General features: G+C 38.5%; 1 protein-coding gene across 2 annotated transcripts in view; it reads right to left on the bottom strand.

Annotated features, from left to right (window-relative positions):
* Positions 1 to 23,897, bottom strand: part of ST7L (suppression of tumorigenicity 7 like) — a 53,733-nt gene that overhangs the window by 24,127 nt on the left and 5,709 nt on the right. For both annotated transcript variants that reach the window (XM_042463251.1, XM_042463250.1), the window contains exons 4-11: positions 22,895 to 22,949; positions 22,196 to 22,311; positions 18,817 to 18,895; positions 18,172 to 18,326; positions 16,621 to 16,718; positions 14,310 to 14,424; positions 13,520 to 13,592; positions 8,469 to 8,571 (exon numbers count right to left, since the gene is read on the bottom strand). In XM_042463251.1, the coding sequence (XP_042319185.1) occupies positions 8,469 to 8,571; positions 13,520 to 13,592; positions 14,310 to 14,424; positions 16,621 to 16,718; positions 18,172 to 18,326; positions 18,817 to 18,895; positions 22,196 to 22,311; positions 22,895 to 22,949 (794 nt within the window). The remainder of the gene's footprint in view (positions 1 to 8,468; positions 8,572 to 13,519; positions 13,593 to 14,309; positions 14,425 to 16,620; positions 16,719 to 18,171; positions 18,327 to 18,816; positions 18,896 to 22,195; positions 22,312 to 22,894; positions 22,950 to 23,897) is intronic.

The following is a 23,897-nucleotide window of genomic DNA, read 5'->3' as shown; positions in this document are numbered from 1 at the left end:
AGGCTATATTTGTGCATTTCACGTTTGCAGCCTAGACAAAGCAGGGAACATTTTGTTGCTGTGTGCCTTCAAGTCATTTCTATCTTAAGGAAATCCTAAGATGATCTTATCAAGGGGTTTTCTTGGCAAGATTTGTTCAGAGGGGAGGCTGGCATTGCCCTGCTCTGAGGATGAGAGAGTATGACTTGTCCAAGTCATCCAGTGAGATTCTGTGGCTGAGCAGGAATTTGAACCCTGGTCTCCACAATCCTAGTCAAACACTCAAACCATTATTGATTGTCTTACATTTATCCTGTTGAAATTCATTTCTCCAATCTGTCAAGGTCATGTTGAATTCTATTCCTGTTCTCTGGGGTATTAACTACTGTTCTAATTTGGTGTCAACTGCAAATTTGCCAAGCATGTCTTGTATTCCATCATTTATATCATCTATATCATTTATATAATAATATATAATGCATCATTAAACAACACAGGACCCAGACAAAACCCTGAAGCACCTCACTAGTCACTTTTCTCCAGGACGAAGAGCAATCATTGATGACCACCCTCTGGATTTGCTCTATCAACAAAATAAAGATTCATCTTATTGCAATATTATTGAGCCCACAGTTCATTGACTTGCCTGCAAGACTATCATACACTTTTTCTTCCTCTTATGGTCTTAGAACTAGCTCCCAGCTTTGCCAGAAGAATATCCTGCTAAAGTAAGATCCAAACACAAATGATGTTTAAAGTCTCTCCTAACATAGTTATTGTGCTGATACCGTCCTTGTCCATTAAAGCAGCTTCATGTGTCTTCTTATTTGATTATTTCCAGAGGAAAATATTATGAAAGATAGAATAATAAGTACTTTTCAAAATAATGTTTAATAATTTTGGAAAACTAGTACAGACAAAACATACAACTACTAATAGTTCCATTCTATGGCCACTGTATAAAAATGTACAAACCATCAATTCCTACAAGAATACAGTATCCAATCTTTCATTTACTTACTCCATTTGGCAATTTTATGCCAATTTCTGGTAATTATTTTTGGGTAGTATAACAAGGGAAATCTTTCCCCTTTGCCTTTCAAGCACACTATGAGCCTGATTATTTCTCAGACCAATGTCATACAAATGAATGAGAATGAACGAAACTGCTAGTTTGATTAACTCAATTTCTTCTTTTTCAATGTTGTTTTTGCATCATTCTTCTTTGAGATAGAATGTATATTGTGTGTGTGCGTATTGTAATATGTGTATTTTATGCACATTTTTCTAATGTTTGTATTTTTGTACAGGCTTGCTTAAAGGAAAATAATGTTGGTTATTTTCATTGATGCATTTCTGTGTGCACATTTCCTGAATTCAAGCAAGAAGAAAGCTGGAGAACTGGGTACTTCCTATCAATGTGATGTGGTATTTGTATCTACATGATATGAAGGAAAGGAAAGAAACTAATTATGAAGTTTTATTCTCCATGGAAGAAGACAACAATAACATTCTGTGATAAGCAATACCTTCCACTCTACCTCCAAACCTAATACATAAAGATTTATAACCTGCTTTTCCATTTCAAAATGTTCAAAGCTGCTTTCAACAACAACAGTATCTTAAAAAGACATCTACGCCCATACATAGTGTGGTGCCAAAAATTTCTTTTCCTTCCAATTTTGTTTGACTCTGCAATCTCCTCTTATATAAGATTCTAAACCCTGGAGTGACTGTGCACCTTGAGTCACTCCTTAAATCAGATGGCTTTATGAAATGAAAAAACACTCAGGATTTCAGCTGGTCATAGCAGCCCACCTCCTCACCAATATCTACCATTCAGGATTTGCATTCAAAGAGAAATGGTGTATAGTTAATTTTGAACTAAAGTTCCAAACAAAAGGATGGAACTAACATATTAACTAAAGTGCATTTCAGAGAATCCATCTGTTTCTTATTGTCTGATTTATCTGATACATCTAATTTTCAGCTGGATAAAATTCTACATTTCAGACATTTAGAAAAAGCTTTCACTTCCTACTAGATCAAGAAGCTGGTCCATTAATAACTGTACTCTGTAAAAAGCTAATAAAAGCACACAGAAAAACAAGTTCTTCCCTAGAGGGGTGGAGTTTTTGTTTTTAACCTACTTCTATATACAATAACAGTATATTTCTGACTGCCTACTGATAAAGCTGTCCAGAATAATGCTGATAGGATCACTTTTTCCTAGCCAGTTATTTTGTTCTCATGGTTCTCAAACTAGTAGATGGATCTCTCTAAGGAGGGAAGCAAATTACTAGGAGTGTTAGTTGTCCCATGCCCCTTCATTTCACCTCACAATTTGTCTTCTTATCCAGACTCATGAAATAGCATTAACTTGCTATATATTCAGTTGGAAACCAAAACAATGAGAACCGCCTCACAGGTTGCATACCCTATCATTTGTATTTCTTGAAGATTTAATAGTAAACAGAGCAACTTGCTATTTTCCCAGAGATTATTTTTCTGAAATCCATATCTGAATGAGGTTTTAAATAACTGAGCTCATATTGCAACCAGCGCTTTGACAACAAGTGCCACTACCCAAGCAAAAACATTTGCTTTTATTTAGTTGCACTGAAAAACCTCCAACATCTTCTCTTAATTTAGGGGATCACACACTGTGGCATAGTGTTGGAGACCAGGGTTCAATTCCTGCTCGGCTATGATACTTACTGGACCTTGGGCAAGTCACATACTCTCAGCTTCAGGGAAAGGAAATGGAAAACTTCCTCTGAACAAATTTTGCCAAGAAAACCTAATGATAGGTCATTTTAGGGTTGCCGTAAGTCAGAAATGACTTGAAGGCACACAGCGACAAACAGATTTTAAGTTACAATAGAGGTGGGTTTGCCATGTGGAATAGATGTGATGTGACTGATTACATGGACTACCACTCGTTTTTGGCTGTCAACTTCCAGTGGTTCTAACCATATAGCCAACACTGAAAAATGCTGGGAGTTGCAGTCCAAAACATCTGGAGGGCCACAAAATTCCAAACTCTGTACTAGAAAACCAATCAGCATGCTTCAAACAGGAATGCAACAATCAGGCTTGAAAATTACACCCCATCATTGGATCCCTGAACACATCAACAAAGAAGATGTAACTACATAATGAGGGTACCATATAAATACATCTTGCATGTGTCTCTGGCTGGAGAATCATTAGGGAATTTGTAAGAAGATCCCTAAAACTTCTTTGGCCTACCAACTTGATCATTAGTTCAGGAACTCAAAAACATCCAATAGGACAGAGGTGTATATGTTTGGTACTCTTAAATATGTTTGGTTTATAAGAAATCTTCCATCAAAGCCAGAGACTAAGACAGTTTGGAAAAACAGCAATAGAGATGTACAGTAATAAATTTCATACAGCTTTAAAATAAATACCATCTGAAATGAAATAAGACTAGCTATTCAGAAATAAAAGACTATTTGCTCAAATCAAAATCTGGCAGAAAACCTGAATGTTCTAGCCTAAGCCCCCCCGCCCCCCCCCCCAAAAAAGCACTTGTTGCTAGATGAGAATACTATCACTGAAACGCAGGAACACCTACAGCAATACATGTGCCAGCATATCATATTTCAGAGAGGGCTTCACATAGGAAAACGTGCTTCCTAAGGGACACTGAACCCAGACTTTTTGGTGCTAAAAAACAAAGGAGCAAAACAAAAGGGAGGCAACCTCAAGGATGGGCCTGAAAATCCATTTTACAGCTTGTGAGCAACTACAAAACAAATATGTGAGCCAATTAACATGTTAGTATGAAAACAGTTTTAAGGAGACTCATCTCTTAGAAACTCTACTATGGCCTCTTCTAGCTTCTACAGAAGCCTCAGTCTTCACAATATAGCTCCTAAAGTTTTGCCAACTGCTGCCTTCTCCATGTCCACTTATTCTTACATTTTCTTCGTGTGCTTTCTTAATTTGTTGGATCAATATTTGGGCTTTTCCAAAGTCTCTTTTTAAAAAAATATTTTTCTAGAGGCTGTTTCTGGAGAGAACCTACAGTGTGATGGGTAAAGGTAAAGGTAGTCCCTTGACATGAATGTCTAGTCATAACCAACTGTAGTGGGCAGTGCTCATCTCCATTTCTAAGCCAAAGAGCCAGCATTGTCCGAGGACTGTTCTGGTGGTCATGTGGCCAGCATGACTGCACCAAACTTCCCACCTAAGCGGTACCTTTTTATTTACTTGCATTTGCATGCTTTTGAACTGCTAGGTTGAACTGCTAGTGATGGGAGCTCACCCCATCAAGCAGCACTCGGACCTCGAACTGCCAACCTTCCAATCTTCTGATTATCAGAACTGGCAGAAAACCTGAATGTTAACCACTAAGACACCGCATCCCATTTTATACTACCAAAATGTAATTTCATTGATGCAACTGAACTCAAGAGTGGGAATAAAATGTTGTAATTAATGTTGCAACTAATACTATGACACCAGAAACATTGTATGTTTTTTTAAAAAAGATTCTGAGAATTACAGTAACAAACATCACTTTAGGTCTAGATTCAAAGCTCTTGTAATGATATCTAAAGTTCTAAATGGCTTGGGACTTTGATACTTGAAGGAGCAAAATTGAAGTCTGCAGGGGGTGCCATCTTCTGTGTCCAGTAAGGGCAATATGAAGTGGGAGAACATAGAGGAGGGTCTTCTTGCTTGTGATATCACGATTGGAGAAAGGCTGCCCCTTGAAGGTTAAACTGGGTGCCAACACTGGTGCTAAATTAAAACATGGCTTTTTATTGAAAGAGTAATTTATTTCATATATAATCATGGTTTTAAACTGCTGTAGTTTTGAAAACTTTTTACCGGTTGCTATTTATGCTTTTAACCTGGATATGTTTTAATTTCTTTATGTTGTACACTGCCCTGTGTTAAAGAGTAGGATATAAGTTTTTTTAAATGAAACAAACAAACAAAATTAATTTAAAAGCCAGCATTACAATTTGCTAACTTTTTAATATCAAATAATATTTATTTATTAAAATGTGTATGTTTTGTCCTTTATCCAAAGATATCAGTGCAATTTATAATAAAATCATCTTTAAAAAATAAATAATTGTCCAGCTTGGTGTAGTCATTTTCAACCTACAGATTTTCTGAATTTTAGTCTTTTGTTTATGAGTGCAGTTGCCCCTCCTTTCTCACTGACTTGAGGTCCATGGCTTTAAATATTCACGGAGGGGCGACCTCCGTTATTTTTAATGGGATATGTCCCCACGGCACATGCCCCACTTGCACTCGCCCCATTCAAGTCTATGGGGCTTGAATATATGAGAGTCTCTGTTTTTGCTGGGGGGTCCAGAACGGATCCCCCAGAAAAACGGAGGGCCAACTGTATTATGATAACTACAAGAAGAATTTTAAGAACTATCTGCTGCCTGAACTATCTTATTATGAGAGGGAAACTTTATAGTCTATTTACTTTATGAAATTCATATGGAGATCTGTGACTCTGTGATAGAATAATAAGCTAAAGGAAAGTTCATTGTGGAACAGGATCTCATTAAGAAACTAACTGGATAAATATGCTACATTCTGAAGTTAACTCAGCAGTGCCATCTAGAGTGCCTGTGACTTTATACATCTCAGGGAAGTTTGAATAAGTATACATTTTGAGTTTGGGCTCTCAATAAACATCCAGAAATTATGTTTGTTTGTTTTTTCATAAAGTTGCATCTAGTCCGATTCAGTTAACTCTTTTGACATACATGTGCAAAGTACTTAAGGAGGCAGATCTAGCCTCCATAATGGCCACACTGTCTGGCTAGGCTTCTGACATTAGTAATGGAACATACTGTATCATTAGATAAACCAGTCCATCTCCACAAAGAAGATGGCTTCAATGGACTCAAGCATTCTCCCATAGCCATTTTCTCCATAGAGCCCTTAGCACATACTATGGCCTGGATCTAATTTTTATTCTAAATCAGTAGAACTTTTGTAAACGTTAATTCACCAAGGTACTACAGATTCAGTAGGTGTACTCTATCTGACACTAATAACAAAACATGGAATTCTGAAACCTACTGGTAAGATACTGTTTAAGTCGATACCATTTAACTAGGGGCCCTTTCACACTACACAGTTTTGACACTGTTTCCATTTTAAATGCCATGTCTGCATCCTATGGAATCCCAGGGTCTGTAGTTTTTGGTGAGGCACTAAAAGCCCTCTGGCTGAGAATGCAAAATACTCTTCCCTGAAAAGCAAATCCCAGGATGCCAAAGGATGGAACCACGGCAGTTATAGTGGAAGCACATCACTGTAATTACATAGTGTCAAAGAGGTAAGTTATAATGATTTGTTTTATGTGAAATTCTATGCACACAGAATCATAGAATCATTGCCCAGATTACAGCATTACACTCTTACAGTGGATCCTCGGTATACGCGGGGGATCGGTTCTGGACCCCCCCGCGTATACCAAAATCTGCGTATGCTCAAAGCACTATTCCGTCCAATGGCGCCGTGCGTGCACGTGCGCCGCCATTGGACAGAAAAGTCCCCTTCCTCTTTCCCCCCTCCTTTCTAACTTCCCTCCCTCCCACCTACCTACCTAAAACTAACCTACCTTCCCTCCCTCCCTCCTTACCTGGGTCGCCGCGCCGCCATTAGGAACAACGTCCGGGTTTGCCATGCGCGTATGCTCAAATACGCGTATGGCAAATCCGCGTACAGTATAGGGAGGTTCGACTGTATATTGTTGGGATATAGCAACTTTGCATGCTGAGACCTTCTAGTAATGCATGTCTATGGTAGTTTATTGCTTACTAACAGCCCCTCTCCATTTCCTGTTTTCCCAAAAAAAAAGCACACCTCACCTTTTGTCCCTGAAGAAGAATCGCCATTACTATCTTCCCTTCCTTTTGTCCGGAGCTGATGCATGCATGCTGAGGGAGCATCTTTCCTAAGATGCATGCAAACTACCTTTTCTACGTCATATTTCTTGCAACATGAAGCTAGACCTGTGTATCTCTTCATCAGTGTTGCCAACAAGCCTAGAAGATATTTCCCCAAACGTTTGACCAAAACACACCGAATTCCCCATATCACACCAAATATTCAGTCAAAATCCCCCAAAAGTCCCCGTAATGTTAATATGGCAGATCTTTTGCAAATAAACATAATCTTAATTGAATAAAAATAATTGTAACTTATTTCAACTCTCTAAATTACCATTAAAACCAACCAAAGAATATTTCAGTCCTTCTAATACTTTTAAGATACTTATTTTGACATGAAGGGGTCCAGGAAGCTTTGTGCCAAATAGAAATCTGTTAGGCTGCAACTGCACTGCAAAAATAATCCAGTTTGACAACCCTTTAATTGCCCTGGCTCAGTGCTATGCAATCCTGAGAATTCTAGTTTTCTGAGACATTTAACCTTCTCTCTCAGCAAACTCTGGTGTGACAACAAACTACAATTCCCAGGATTTCATAGCACTGGGCCATGGCAGTTAAAACGGTATGAAACTGGATTGTCTCTGGAGTGAAGATGCAGCCTGAGTTGGGTCCAAGACACACTGCAGAAATAATCCAGTTTGAGACTGCTTTAGCTGCCCTGGCTCAGTGCTAGGGAACCCTGGGAATGGTAGTTTTGTGAGACATTGAGCCTTCTCTATCAGAAAGAGCTCTAGTGCCACAGCAAACTACAATTACCAGGATTCCCTAGCACTAAGCCAGGAGAGTTAAAGCGGTCACAAACTGGATTATTTCTGTAGTGTGTTTTGGACTTAGTTATTAAAAAAGTCTAGGAAAGCTCATGATTTACATCTTCTAGGCTCTGACAAGTAAAGTCAAAATATGTTCCTCTTTTAAAAACATTTCCCCTTAGTGTTAAGCAGTAGGGAGCATTGCCTTAACAGGAGGGCTGAGAAAGTCCCCAACCATGTGAACAAACTAAGATGTGGTAAGAGGTACAGCCTGAATGGTTAACAGCCTATTATAATTTATTTGGGGAGAATCCTTGTAGATGATGGGACTTTACAGTAGAGAAAATCTTCCTCGAACTTGTAAAAAGTGCAAACTGAATAATATATAATTTTAAATTATTTGAACAGGAAACTAATTGGCTCACCTTCCATTATGTTTTTTAAAACTGTACTAATCTGCATCTATACCATGTTAGACAATGCAAATGTATGCACTTTGCTTGCTTGCTTTGCACTCCAATTTTAGAGCCCATGCAGAGTATTAAGAATATGGGTGAGGTATGTATGCTTGCTCTGTCACAACTATCATTTCTGCTCTGCAAGTGTCTGTCACCACACTTGTCTTACAAGACAGACACAACACAGGATTTCCAATGGTTTCTTAGTCATGTGAAGTTCAGTCTTAAATATAGCATATGTAAAGAAGCATTCAAAAGAAGGACCTCTTGCATCACGCATAAATAGCTACCTGTGTTGTCTAGGGAAACAAGCATACACTTACCTTTGGAACATGAGGGTTAAATTCAACTGCTCGGTGTATTGCCTCTACAGCACTGATTTCTGCTGTGCTAAGACCTCTTCTAGAAGCTGTTTCTGGTGAGAACCTACAACAATATCCATAACCTGGTTACATTAATAAAAGCAAGGCAAAGAATAATCTAGCCTTTCACAAACATATACTGACAAGGAAAACAACTGAGAACAAAAGCTCAAATTAATTGGGCTGATATCCTGAGGTAGCAGGAATCTGATCCTGCAGTCCATGGGTAAGAGCAAAAATATGCTCTTTCAGAAACAATAAAGTGCTCATCATTTTATATTTCAATCTGAAATATGCTATCAAGGAGAGGTAAATGAAGGCAAACCTCTGAACCAACACAAGAATTTGCCTTTCATCTAATATATAAGTTGTATAACTGAATGTACACTACTCTGGGCTTAAACCAGGAAAATGCAGAACATTGCAAACTCAGAGAAAAGTCTTACCTAAAGTTTAAAGAAATAAGAACAAATGCTTCCCAAGAGACTAGTATATCATTTGGAAAGTTCAAGTAACCCATCAGTCAAAAATTGGCTATTTAAAATTAAATTCATATGACACAGATAGGAAAGATGCAGCCCTCGAAATGTTCTTAGACCACAACTTCTAGCATTCCTTATTATTGGCTATATGGGGAGTTGCTGGAATCTCCAGTCCAGTAACATCTGGAAGAAGACATTATTTCCAGTCATCATGCAGCGTCTGCTCCATATGGCAGACTGATCACATGCAGCAGCTTGCTTAAGTACAAATCAAAATTGATAGCAAACATTGTGATGACCAATTTATTTCCCACCCTATAACACACTACACCAGTTGAAGATCTGAATATATAGTAACTCTGAAAGCCACTTCATTCTGCATACAAAGTTCATTATTGACTGATGCCATGATCATCACCATGGGCCAAAGTTTCATATGAGATTGTTTGTATTGAGAACAGGTCACTTGCTTGTAACTGTGGAACACACTACAGTTGTGTGGGTTTTGACAGAAACCTCACCCACATTCTCCAAGCACTCAGTACTCAGACCATGGTAACTTACCCTTTGTTTCCACAGAGCACTGGTATGGTGCTACTTTTAACTCATATGGTCTAGTTGAAGATTTATATAAGTCATTTCAAACAATATCTAATTGGCAGGGAAGTACAGTCCCCAAATTGTTAGATAAACAGTGTGAAAGCATAGGTGGCAAAACCTGTCCCTTGCTTGAACAAGAAGGTCTGAATAGCTGGAAACACCATAAAAAGAGAAACCTACCAGAAAGAAAGAAAAGAAGAAACCCAGAACATTACTTTCTAAAAAGGAGCTGCTGTATATATTCGTCTATAATATACTTGAAGGACCGCATCTCCCCATATAATCCACCCCGCACACTCAGAACAACCGGGAAGAACTTGCTGGAAATCCCACCTTCTAAATGTGTAAATTTACAGCGCTTTATAAATAAAGGTTAATAATAATAATAATACAAATAATAATAAATATGTTACTACATCCCAGATGGCCTTCTCAGTAGCGGCCCCACAAATCTGGAACAGTCTTCCCGAGGAGCTCCGCCTTATCACCCCCCTGGAAACATTTAAAAAGAGGTTTAAAACCTTCCTCTTCTGTCAAGCCTTCCCCTCTGGAAAATGAAGTTGTGTATTTTGATCCCATCAACTCTCTGCCTCACCCTATTGAATGACTGTTTTAGATTTGTATAGTGTATATTGTGTTACTGGTTTTTATCTATTTTTATGATGTGTTTGTAACTGGTTTTAATTCTGTGTAAACCGCTTTGATCTTTTGGAAAAGTGGTATATAAATAAAATTTATTATTATTATTATTATTATTATTATTATTATTGTTATTAGTAGTAGTAGTAGTAGTAGTAGTAGTAGTAAAATTTAAGCCCAAAAATGGGCTCCAAATTCCTGGGTTGATTTATATATGGGTCAATATGGCAATAGTGCTCCGATGCCGATATCATGAGCATTGGAAAAGCTAGGGGGTAAGGGAGGGAAGAGAGAAATAAAGGGAGAGGAATAAGAGGTTTGTATTCCATTTTTGTAAGCTATGAGCCTTGAGAAAGTTGGTGGGGAAGAGAGGGAGCAAAGAAAAAGAGAGAAAAATCAGAGGTTTGTGTCCCCTTTTTTGCAATCTTCCACAGTAAAAGTAGTACAGTGCGCCCGCGCCATGCGCGGGTGCGCCATACGCAGACTTGAGCATATGCGCTCAAGCCACAGCGCCCGTGCGGGGTGGCACGTCCCATTCAATTGAATGGGCGCACGCGCCCATTGCACCCCATGTGTGCCCTCGCCGCCGCGCACGAGCCCCATTGTTTCCAATGGGGCTCGAGCATAGGCGGAATTCACCTTACGCGGCGGGATCTGGAACGGATCCCCGCGTAAGGCGAGGACACACTGTATCATGGCCTAACTGCCACAATCCAAAGTGGCAGAATGGAACAGTCTCAGCGCTGAGGAGACAGGTGATATTCGTATGATCAACACACTGGAGAGTATTTTTGGATGGAGAGTAGGAATACAGAAGTGTCTCTCCATGTGGGTTCCCAATATATCCATATTCAGCAAGAGTAGAAACGATGCCTATAAAAATGCCACCATCACAAGGGGATTAATGAAACATAGACCATTCCCAGTGTTGAGGAGAAAGATGATATGATCAACACAATGGATAGCATCTGTAGGATGAACAGTAGGAATACAAGCTTAGAGGTATGTCACTCCCTGTGGGTTCCCAACACTATCCATATTCACATAAGAGACTGAACTCTTGAGAAATGTTCTCTATGATGATAATCCTGTGTTAAAATTGATTACATGCACCAGTTTGCTGAAGTACAAATCAAAATTGATAGCAAACATGTGATGACCCATTCATTTCAGGCAGGTCCTGATTTCTCACCTACTGAGTGATAGATCAGTCAAGACTACACTGAAAAGATCTGGTACTTCTTCTAACAGAAGATCATGCAAAGTTTTGATGACTTATCCTTAATTTTGTCTTTTATTTTCTTTACAGGACCCCTGAAACTTTGAGTGCTGGTGATGGATCTGACCTGATCACTTATTCATTTCTTTGTGAAGAGAAGACAACCAGTGAAGAGTAGGTGAGGATAAAGAGACTGGTAATCTCCTGTCCAGTGTTGGATCAATGCACCTGTTCTGAAGAAGTCCTCTATACTGAAGCCAATGGTATCAATGCAATCGGTACCAAGGAGCTTAATTTAATTAATATCATGGATGAGGAAGGTGTGGTGGCTGAAAGGGAAGGTACTGAAGTGGACTTTCCTACCATTATATGTGATAAAGGTTCCAGTTCCTCAAATAAAGATGAGGTGTTATATGCAGAAGCAGAAATTGTGCAAAGATTTAATTTTACCACTTCATCTGAAACTGCAGAAATGACCACAAATTCAAAGCCTCAAAGCTCAACTATGAAACCTTGTCTCATAAAACCTTTAAAGACAGGTAAGTGTACATACTGTGGATCTCACCTAGGCAAACAAGTAAATAGGCACACTCAACTGACTGTGCTATTTTGTGGCTGCAATGAGTACACTTAAGGAAGGCTTACTGACATACACAAAATGATAGTAGTAACAATGACAGAATAAATGTACAAAATAGTTCATGCTGAAAAACTAATTTCTTCATTCAACAGAGTTGAATGAAAAGAGCATATTCCTAAAATGGGACTAAGGAACAGTATCTTGGGTGTGTTGAGTATGCATTGGTCAGTGCAATGGTTGGGTCTTTGCTGAAATCTACAGTAGTCAGCTTCTATTAAGAATTGTATTAGGATAGGCTTTTAACCCAAAGAAATACCATATTTTCCGGCATATAAGACGACTAGGCATATAAGACTACCCTTCTTCCAATGCACACCAAATAAAAACTTAAAAAACATCAGATGTGATTTCAATATGGTAATTTTAATTCAAATGCTTATGACATGCAGGTACTTAGAAGGAAAACTTGTTGTATACAAAGCCTGTTTGGATTGGTCAGCTCTCCCTGCCTGCCCAGCCCTCCTTGTTTCCAAGACTATCAGAGTGGTAGCGCAAACACCGCTCTTTTTTCCATACCCCAGGCGTCCCGGACACCTGCAGCTTGCTCCGCCCTTCACTTACACTTTCCCAGTGAGGCGCCCCCTCACCTCATCAATGGGACCACGTTAAGTCACTTCTTTCCACGTGTAACAATCTTTCTTCCTATATGATGAGGCAACAAACTTTCAAATCTCTGGCCTCAAATATATAGTTGGTAGCGTGTTCAAAAACTCATCACTTAGGCCAAGCAGATTGATTATAAATCAATAAAATAAGTTTATTTTATAAACAAAACAGAATAACAGATTGTCAGTAATAAACTGTTGTAAACTTGTTTCTTAATCTGTCTATTGTAGAGGTTTCTAGCAACTCTTATTTCAGATGCCACTCTTTTTCCAATCTTTAGACCTTCCCTTGGTCTAAAAGATCAACTTTACTCTTTTAACACCCTGTCCCCTCAGGGACTTCAAGACTATAGCCCTCCTCGGGACCAGTCTTTTCCCAACCTCACTCAACCAACCCCCTCTGACTTCTAACTCCCTTCTCAACTGCCACCGAATCTTTTATAGCCCCAGTCGGCCTCTGATTGGTTCAGAATCTCTAGCTCCTGATTGGCTGACTCGAGATTCCGAGCACCACATCACGAATCCTTGTGAGTGAATTTTCTTCTACCATACTTGTACAGCACCACCCTTGCTGCTTTTATACGGTCGCCACATACGGCGGGGATGCGGCCATGGCCGCTTTTGAGCTCCCCCCACCATATGCGGCGACCGCAGATTCTCCAGTCCGGCTCCGAAGTTTCAGCACTTGCCCTATAAGACGACACTTGGCATATAAGACGACACCCGACTTTTGAGAAGATTTTCCTGGGTTAAAAAGTAGTCTTATACGCCAGAAAATACAGTTTAAGTTGATATCATAATAGTCAGTGGATAAACAGTAAACTTACCTATCAGAAACTGCTCTGGCCTTTAAGAGTGCTGCTGTATAACATATTGCTGCTGACTTTGGAAGGCTGATATCTATAGAACAATAAAGTGGTAGATCCTAAATCAAGAAACATTTCAAAATCACTTCCTCTGAACAGTTTAACACTGGGGATTATCAATACAGTATACATATTGTGAATAAAATGTTTGTTATAAACAAGTGAACATGCTGAGCATAAAACAAACACAATCCAAAAGTATCACTTGTTTATGTTTAAGTGATCCACTTAAGGAAAAGGGCCTTTACAAGAGCAGGCCAGAGGCTATATTTCAACTTAAAAATCAAAGGATAATTATGAGAGATATGTCTCTATCCAGTTCACTTATATATGTGTAAATGCCTTTTAAAAATGGTTCCAGTGGTGTAGACACTCTAGGTTTAGGTTTCCTTAGGTCAGAGAAACAACTGGCAGCAATATTTGTGAACAAAATATTGCAGAGAATTAAGCAGCTTCATCTAATTTATATCAGCTGCCAACTTGGAGCACAGTAGCCTAACAAGGGGAAGTCTAACATAACATAAAAATGACAGGGACTAAGAAAATATCCATGTGGAATTATAGGCATAGTCTTTTCAGTCCAGGATAACAATTACTGCTAATAATACAGTACTGTGGGCAGCCTGCGATCACAAGAATCTACTTATTAAACTGTCTTGTTAGAGCATACACACACAACTAGCATCTCAATGATAACAACATGTATTAAGCAACTTCCATCTCAATGACAATGACATTTATATATTCTTACCATCATACTTTGCAAGAACTGCCTGGACATCAGCATAAGCTTGTAGTTCCAGAAGTGCTTCTAGAAGGTTTTCATGGATATTCAATACACTTAGGAGAGGAAATTCTTTCATCAACTGTTAGAAAGGTGTGAAGGAAGAAAACTAATTATCACCTCTGTGTATTCCTTACCTTAGAAAACCCTATGAAATTCATAGGGTCAATATAAATAAACAGGCAACAAAGGCACATACATACACATGCAAAATAGCAAGGTGAGAGGTCAAGCCATTCTCCAACAAGCTGGTGATTTTATAATAAATTGAGGTACAGTGGTGCCTCGGGTTACGAAATTAATTCGTAACGCGGCTGCTTTCGTAACCCGAAAAGCCTTCGTAAGCCGAATTGCCATAGGCGCTAATGGGGAAAAGCCGCGATTCCGTGCGAAAAAGCCGAAAAAAGCACCAAAAGTTTTTTCGTAACCCGAAAAAACATTCGTAACCCGAAACAATAATTCCCTATGGGATTTTTTCGTATCCCGAAAATTTCGTAACCTGGGTATTTCGTATCCCGAGGTACCACTGTATTCAATAATTTAAACTCAGGGAAGGTTAAAACCCATTCTTCTGATATTCTTTGTCATTTGTGGGAATAATCTAATTCCATCAACAGCATAAAATGAATGATGCAACTTTATGTTGTTTGCTTTGATGGATGATGCTATTTCATCATCTGAGGAAATAGCTAAAGCAAAGCTGCATCTTGCTCACAGGGATGTGAATGGGAAAAGTCCCACATGTGACATATGCATCATGTTATTTAAGTTTAAGTATACATCCCACTACTTCACATAGGCGCGTTACAGACCGCCCGTTTGGGGCGGCCTGTAACTGGTCCTTTCCCCGCCGAATCAGGGCCTCAGCTGCCACAATGGCAGCCTCTGAGACCCCGATCCGCTGCTTTACAGGCTGAGGGGAAGCGGCAAAAGGCCACTTCCCCACAGCCTGGAAAGGGGTGTCCTTGGGGCTTCAAGCCCCAAGGACACCCGGAGACAGCGGGGAGGAAGAGAAAGGGGCCACTTGGCCCCTTTCTGCTCTGTGTCGCTGGCGCAGCCATGTAAAGGCTGCACCCAGTGACGCAAAGGTGGAAGGAGCTCCAAAACGGAGCTCCTTCCAGGGCCGCGGAAAGAGTGCTCCAGGCGCCCTCGCGTGACCCCACTATGTCACTTCCATGCCGCCCCTTTTGGAGGCAGCGCGGTCATGACGTAGTCATGGTGGAGCCCGTGTTTAGGGCGCCACCATTTTCTACGCGCTCCACGCGTATTAGGTTTAGTGATGTCAGGAAGTGACGCCCCTTCCTAACCCTAGTACGCGCAGAGTGCGTACTTAATGCCCATCTGTAACGGGCCACAGAAAATCATAACAGATTAAGAACACATCCAGATGGCTACAAATCCCAAATGTCGGCATATTATAAAACAAAATGGACAACATTCAATTTCAGTTATTAGTTCTAAAGAGATTAAATAAAGAGAACATATTAGTAAATGAAGTGCTGAATCTGATGTTCATTTAAGACACAGATTTTATTGCTGTGCCTATGTAACCAACTATTAGATTAAGAAAAATACCATGATGGCAAGCCAGTCAGATCAATATAGAGCACCTAAAAATGTGGCCCTGGTTAATGTAACAAGAAATTTTTAAACTTAGTAAAAATGCAGCCACAAAGCATCTCTACTCCATTTGTTTAGCCATACTCACCAGACTTTGATCTCGTTTATTTTATTAACCATTTTACTGGGAATTGTTTTTAATGGTATCTTAGGATGGGAGGGAGATTGATAATCATGTTTGATTTTATTGTTTTTGTTTGTTGTTACCCGCCTCGATCCAATACAGGGAGAGGCGGGATACGAATATATTATTATTATTATTATTATTATTATTATTATTACTACTACTACTACTACTACTACTCTAGGAGAAGCTTTACATTCTGTAAAAAATGCTACATTGTAAAATATATACAGATTATCTAAGATTATATTAAAAGTAAAAAAGTATTTCATGTACAATAATATGCATTAATATGAGTAAAATATTAAGGTATATATATTTGAAATAACAATTAAATGATTAATTAATAAAAACCTTAAAAATGAAAAATATAAAAAAGTTGTTATTTTTTCTAATAATTTGGCCCAAAGAGATGAGTAAGAATACAGAGTTTACCAAGATAAACTGCAATCTGTCTGATTAGTTACTGGCTATGGAGATTAGACTGTTTAAATGAACCTATTACCCAGATATTTTTATTTCTAAAATACTTACATCTCTCATCATTTTCACTGCTTCTTTAATTCTTCCAAGTTTTCTTGCACACATAGCTAGTCTCCTTTTCACATAAACTAGTACATTGGTATCTCTTCCTGAAAAAAAGTTACATCAAACATATAGTGATATCTAAAGTGTCACACTTCTTCTAACTCATTCATTTGTGTACCTCACTTTTCCTGTTTCAGTAAAGCGACTACTACTGAAATGATAAAAGCATATCCATAAAACTGTTGTCAGTGAAAGCTTTTTATCTTCTCGCAAAAGCCTAATCTGTAGATTTATCATCTATTGATGTGACCTTGAAAAAAGAAATTAAGAAAGTGTTCCAACTCTTCTATAACAGGTGTACAATATTAGGCTGTACCAGTCTGTCTTTGGGAATATCATTAAACTAGAGAAAACTCTTCACGATGTCCTTGCAGAGTCTTATGCATTAGGGACAATTTACAATCAATTACAACAAATCTTCTAGAGTGGTGAGGATCTTGTAACCATCCATATGTTGTTGTCCTATCACTTTCATCAGCCAATCCCAGCCAGACCAATGTGGGAGTAACAGCACATTATCTTCTGTTGACTCCCTATCCTGGCTGTAAACTATCACTAAAGATGGAGCTGGTTTTATAGAACACAAGTGTCTGGTAGTGAAAGTGTTTCCATTTGACTGACCTAGTATGAATCACATAAAATCCATGGTTTCTCAAGGATATGAAACAAGATACCCACTAACGCCCTCTCATTCAGTCATAAATCCACAGCCTCAGCACATATTTGTTTCTCCATTATAATCATAAACTGAAGATTGAGAACTTGTTTGTGGCCTCAGAATTAAGACACCACATCCCATGGCATAAAAGAGAAAGCGGGGGAGGGTGCAGAGGGCAAAAAAGGACATTATGATATTGAATCCTTGATCATGAGTTGGAGAATAGCTTAAAAGGAATTATTAAGAAGATACTAGAAAACAAAACTTTTAAGCCACTAGACTATTAGTTGATGGTGTAGGAAACCCACCAAAAGTGAGTATTTATCAAGCCATTATTTAGAAGTGTTTTGAAGTACTATCATACAGTATCTCTCAATACACTCATCAAGTTGTCATATTAGTGGTGTGCATTAGTTGACACAAGTGTCTTTTGGAATTAATATATGGCTTCATCCCAAATTGCTGACCTATGACAAGAAAGATTTCTCCTATGAATCCAACTTGTTTTTCATGAAAGGATGATAATGCTAAGAAAGAACCCACAATATTTTAGAACATGACTAAGACTAAAACTCTATTCATATTTATCTGGGTATAAAATCCACTGAACCCAATTTCATTTACTTCTGAGCAAATATGTACAGGACTACACAACAAAGCATTCAGCACTTTGTCCTAATGTGCAAAATATATAATACAATTAACTGTACTTTTAACTATATGAGCAGAAAGGTGCAGAGGTTATGTTTCAAGTTAGCTAGTAGTTCTGATAAAAAAATTCAGTAAGTCCAACTCCAAATGTATTTAGCCTCATGAACACTATGTGAAAGAATGCTTACTAAACTGTGCTTCATGCTGAGGACTTTGAAAACTGCAATGCTGAGACTTTCTATAAATTGTTTCTCCTGCTCGTAGAGCCTGCTTAAAATATTTTTCAGCATCTATGATAGTTATTGCTTCCTCCTCAGCCAACAGAACATATGCCATGGCACACCTGAAAAAGAGAAGGAGTAGGGAATTAAGAGAGAAAAACACGGCTTTCAGATTGAAGCCAGCTGACTTATTTTGTATAGAGACCTAAATGGCACGAATGATTAAAATTTTTAATATAGTACAGTAGCTGCACTTAAATAAACTTTCATCAAATAAGATACAAAAACTATCATATTTAGCAGACTATTAGGTCATAGCAGACCATATAGGGGTTTCTTCAGTCCTTCGTGCAATTTCAAGTGAATCACCCAGAAAAAGATCAACAAATCTTGTTGATCGTATAGTAGACTGTAGGGCTGGAATTCAACATGATGCCCACGGGGGGTCGAGAGGGGGGGCGGGAGGGGAGTTGACAGTAATTGCACTGGATCTAATCATTGCACATGCAGTAATACAACAGACAGCACACACATGCTGTCTGTAAGTCACAAATGGTTGTGCGATGGGAAATGGAAGTGGATGCCTACTTGTGGTATCTCTAGCAGACTTACTCATTATTTAATTCCAAAGCTTGATATGCTGCTTTGATTCGGGCTTGAGGGTTTCTCTCCCGCCACGCCTTCTGCATTACTGTTGAAAAGAACAGAAGAATGTTTTTAAATGGCAAGTCACAAAGAATATTCATGCAATACACATACATTCAGGAAGAATAAATTATCAGTTCAAAGAAAGTATCATTACTTGCTTCTTACCAAGATAAGACCAAATTTAACACCAGTCCATATAATATTTTATTTTTCTATTACATCCACTCTTTTAAGAGAGATATCAGGAGTAGATAACAGAAAAAAACAAGGGCTATATCTAGTGCCATAAAGGTTAGCATCACTCTTTTTACTCTAGTGAGCTTCAGAGTGGATTGGGCCACCGATGAATTTTGGGTGGAACAACAATGGTTAAGTGGCAACTCTTGTCCAAAGTAATATTGACAGACCTTTCCTTCCTTCCCCTCAGTCAGGTTCTCACAATAGTTACTCACTTACCAAAGAAGTAAGGTAAGTTAATATTACTGTCACAAACCCAGCTTAATTCTATTTTTTAGAAGCACAAACACTAATTCTTAAAAGGCTATGAAGCACTTATGCACTGACAGGGAAATCTTGCATTTATCTACTCAAAATCTTTCTGAATTCAATGACACATATTCAGAGGTTATTTGATTCCATCTTCAAAAAGGGGAAAAAAGAGGATCACAACAATTATCATCCAGATATCAATACCAGGAAAGATTCTAGAGCAGATCATTAAACTGAGAGTCTGTGAACATTTAGAAAGCAATTCCATAATCACAAAAAGCCAATATGGGTTTCTGAGAAACAAGTCATGCCAGACAAATCTAATCTCTTTCTTTGATAAAATTACCAGCTTGGTAGACAAGGGGAAGGCTGTAGATATAGTATATCTGGATTTCAGTAAGGGTTTTGACAAAGTCCCCCATGATATTCCTGCAAATAAGCTAGTAAAATGTGGGCTAGACAATGCAACTGTTAGGTGGATTTGTAATTGGCAGACTGGCCGAACCCAAATGGCGCTCAGCAATGGCTCCTCTTCATCCTGGAGATAAGTGACCAGTGAGGTTGTCACTAAGCCCAGTGCTATTGGGGGTATATTTATCAAATTTGCAGGTGACATCAAATTAGGAGTAGCTAATATCCCAGAGGACAGGATCAAAAATCAAAATGACCTTTATAGATTAGAAAGCTGGGCCAAAGATAACAAAATGCATTTCAACCCATAGAAATGTAAAATACTGCACTTAGGTAGAAAAAATGAAATGCACAGATATAGGATGGGGGACACCTGTCTTAAGGAGATTATGTGTGAAAGGGACCTAGGAGTCCTAGTAGACCACAGGTTGAACATGAGTCAACAATGCGATGTGGCAGCTAAAAAGGCCAATGCTATTTTAGGCTGCATCAAAGTATAGTGTCTAGACCAAGGGAAATAATAGTGTCACTCTATTCTGGCTTGGTCAGGCCTCACCTGGAATACTATATCCAGTCCTGAGCACCATGATTCAAAAAGGATGTTGACAAATTGGAGTGTGTCGAAAGGAGGGCCATCAAAATGGTGAAGGGTCTGGAAACCATGCCTTATGAGGAAAGACTTGGGGAGCTAGCTATGTTTAGGCTGGAAAAGAGATGGTTAAGAGGTGATATGATAGCCCTGTTTAAGTATTTGAAGGGAGGATGTTTTCTGCTACTCCAGAACACGGAAGAATGGATGCAAGCTAACAGGAAAAGAGATTCCACCTTAACATTAGGAGGAACTTCCTGACAGTGAGAGCTGGTCAGCAGTCGAACACTCTTCCTCAGTGTGTGGTGGAGTCTCCTTCTTTGGAGGTCTTTAAGCAGAGACTGGATGACCATCTGTCGGGGCTGCTTTGACTGTGATTTCCTGCATGACAGGGGGTTGGACTGCATGGCTCTTGTGGTCTCTTCCAAATCTATGATTCTGTTATTAAAATTTAAGCCTGCATATTTGATCTTCCTCAATCTTCATAAGAAAAGTAGAGAATCTGTATGTTTCTTTTGGAACAAAAGTTGCGGCTGTCCAGCAAGAATAATGTGGAAAATGTTGGAACATTTTTTCTGGAAAGATAATGTTAGTTTTGGCTTAGGTATACTATATTCATACAACATACAGCTCATATCATACAACATATCTTCAGATCAGCCTGGATTCAGCTAGCTCTTGGTGATTTAGACAAATCAGCAGGCATTACCATCTGACAAAAGCCAAGTATACATTAGTAAGCATTAACATACCATCTGACAAAAGCCAGGTATATATCAAACTAAAACATCACTTTAAAAACAGGAGCAGACAATATCCAAACATCAAAATGATTCAGGGTGATCTCAACCTGTAAAGTCTCAAGATTTTTTAAAGGTTTAAATAAACTTTTTAAAACACACAAACAAGCTTCCAAGACTTAATGTTTCTGAAAGATCAGTGCTAGAGTTTAATCTGCCAGAGAGTTTAATCTGCTCCTTAGGGCTGGAGCGTGGCTTTGGTGCGACTTCTGGACTCTTAGGACGCATGCATCATTGAAACACCATACCTCCACTGTGACTCGAAGCAGCTTTATTTTGGCTGTCTGTAACAGGCCAATGTATTGTCAATTGTAACCCCAGGTGAAAAGCCAGATCTTGCTTCAGTTTTCCATGCACATGTAAGATATCTTCCACGTATTGCGGATGAAGAATGATTGGAAGTAAATGCCACCTTCCTCCTCCTTGTATACTTTTTTTTTTAATTTTTAAAAAAGGATGTTAGCTTCATAAGATGCATAAGAGATTGACAAATAGGCAACAGTGGCTGAGATAACTTTTTATAGATGTGTGGGTTTTTTTGAAGAACAGTATAGCAAAAAGGAGGAGAAAAAGATAAATACCCTCATTAAAAAGGAAATGAAAATATTGCAGGATGATTCTATATGGAAAACAATACATATACTCTGAATTAAATTGGAAATTCCTGGATATAATAGAGTGAGATGTGGACTTGTTTGAAAATCATGTATAGAGGAATATGTAAGAAAGAATGCTGTTTACTTTTTCTTTTAACATAAATGAAGAAGACAATAGCTGGGAAACAGAAAGGGGGGGGGACTAAAGGGAAATCAGAATTGTTGAAGCTAACATCCTCCTCCTTGTATACTGAACAAAAATAAGAGTTATGGTCCAACTCCATTTATGGTCCTAGCCATACACACCACTTGAATGCAAGCACCAATTCATTTTAAACTGGGATAACAAAAAATACAACTGTTGCTCAGGCTTGGTTTAGAATGGACATTTTGAACAACAAAGAAGGAAATACATCACCATTAACTTTTTTATTTCACAAAGAAAAAGCCACTGATACCTGCATCTGAAGGCCGAACTGAGTCTGTTTCACATGTGAAAAAAGTCTGGTGATCTTGGGCAGATAAGTTCATGTCATAATATGTAAGTGGCTCTTTTCCAGTCACCCATGTATACCTTTCAAGAGAGAGAGGGGGGAGAGAGGTTTCATTAACAGTGTAAGCCTAAAAATGCCTACTAGGAACCAAATTCTAGTGCTCTCAGTGAGGCTCACTTTTAGGAAGGCATATCTAAGACTGCAGCATAAAGATTTTTTTTAGAGAGGAAACTGAGATGTGTGATTGGCTTTATATGAGTAGCTGGGAAAGCACAAGAATTGCTTCTTGAAGGAAGGAAAAATGTACTATTGAGTCTTTCCCTTAGATGGACTAATAGCCCTAGGATGAACATTTGGAAATTTCAAACTTGTCTGGAACACTATAGTACAGATTCTCACCAATGTTCACAATGGCTACCACTTCCTTTACATTTAAGGAATGATACATTTACTGTACCCATTAGAATGGGCACGTCCATAAGGTAGTGAAAAAATAAAGCTTAAACAGAACTGAAAATACATATCTATCCAAACAAGTGCTTACCATGCCACATATGTGGCATTCACAAGAAGAGACAGGACTATAAACCTGTGAAGGATTAGAATTCAGGTTCCTTTTTTAAAAAAAAAATTGCTACATAAAAGATTTCAGAACTAAGATACCTGCTATATTCTGCTCCTCTAAAGAGATTGAGGGGATTTCTCCATACTTTACACTCTGTGAAAACAAACAACAGAAATTAATCTAAAATTAAACTAACACTGCTGCATTTTATATGTGTGTGTGTGTGTACCAGATCTGAACTAGTCTGGAATATAATTTTGCTACTTCAAAGTAACGAGGGTTTTCAGATTCAAAAATTGACAATGGCACACTGTTACATTTCTCACTTGATAACCTTTCTCCCCCCAATTCACTGTTTAGACCTCACCATAACTTCCCATTACTGTATGTACAAATCTGAAAATTATGTCTGACATTTGACTTTCAAAGAAGAATCATAAACCATAACCTAAACTGGGAATCTGAGGGTGGTTTGTGGGTCAAGTGATACCCATATGTTTCCTGTCTGGATATCACGGTAAAGTATGATGAATGCCTGAGAAAGGGAAGCTACAGATGATACACGATGAACACGTGTCTTCTAATTTTCCCAGTCATTTCTGATTTCAAGAAAGCAGAGTTCATTTACAGAATTGTGAAGTAACAGAGATTCACAACAAAAGCCTGTTGCTTAAAGGCAGATCATCTATTATGTTACAATAAAAATAATAGTTTGGAATTTGCAATAATCTGAAAATGAGAGCATACTCACACTACACAATTACAATGGTTTTATACCAGTTTAATTATCATGGTTCCATTTTATGAAATCACGGGATTTGTGACAGTTAAAGTAGTTGCTATAGCTGTGTAGTGTAGATATATACCTAAGATACTAAACTGATGATCCTGCCTTTCCGCTGCCATAGTTCCTTAAGCTTATTAGTTTATTAGTTTAATGTGAAGCCGAAGGCTTTCATGGCCGGCATCCATAGTTTTTTGTGTGTTTTTCGGGCTATGAGGTCGTGTTCAGAGTTTTTCCCTGACATTTTGACAACAGCTGTGGCTGGCATCTTCTCTGATGATGTGAAAAACCCACAAAAAACTTATTAGTTTACTTCA

Source organism: Sceloporus undulatus, chromosome 4 (assembly GCF_019175285.1).
Source record: "Sceloporus undulatus isolate JIND9_A2432 ecotype Alabama chromosome 4, SceUnd_v1.1, whole genome shotgun sequence".
Classification (NCBI taxonomy): Eukaryota; Metazoa; Chordata; class Lepidosauria; order Squamata; family Phrynosomatidae; genus Sceloporus; species Sceloporus undulatus.
This window is presented reverse-complemented; position numbering and strand designations above follow the sequence as displayed.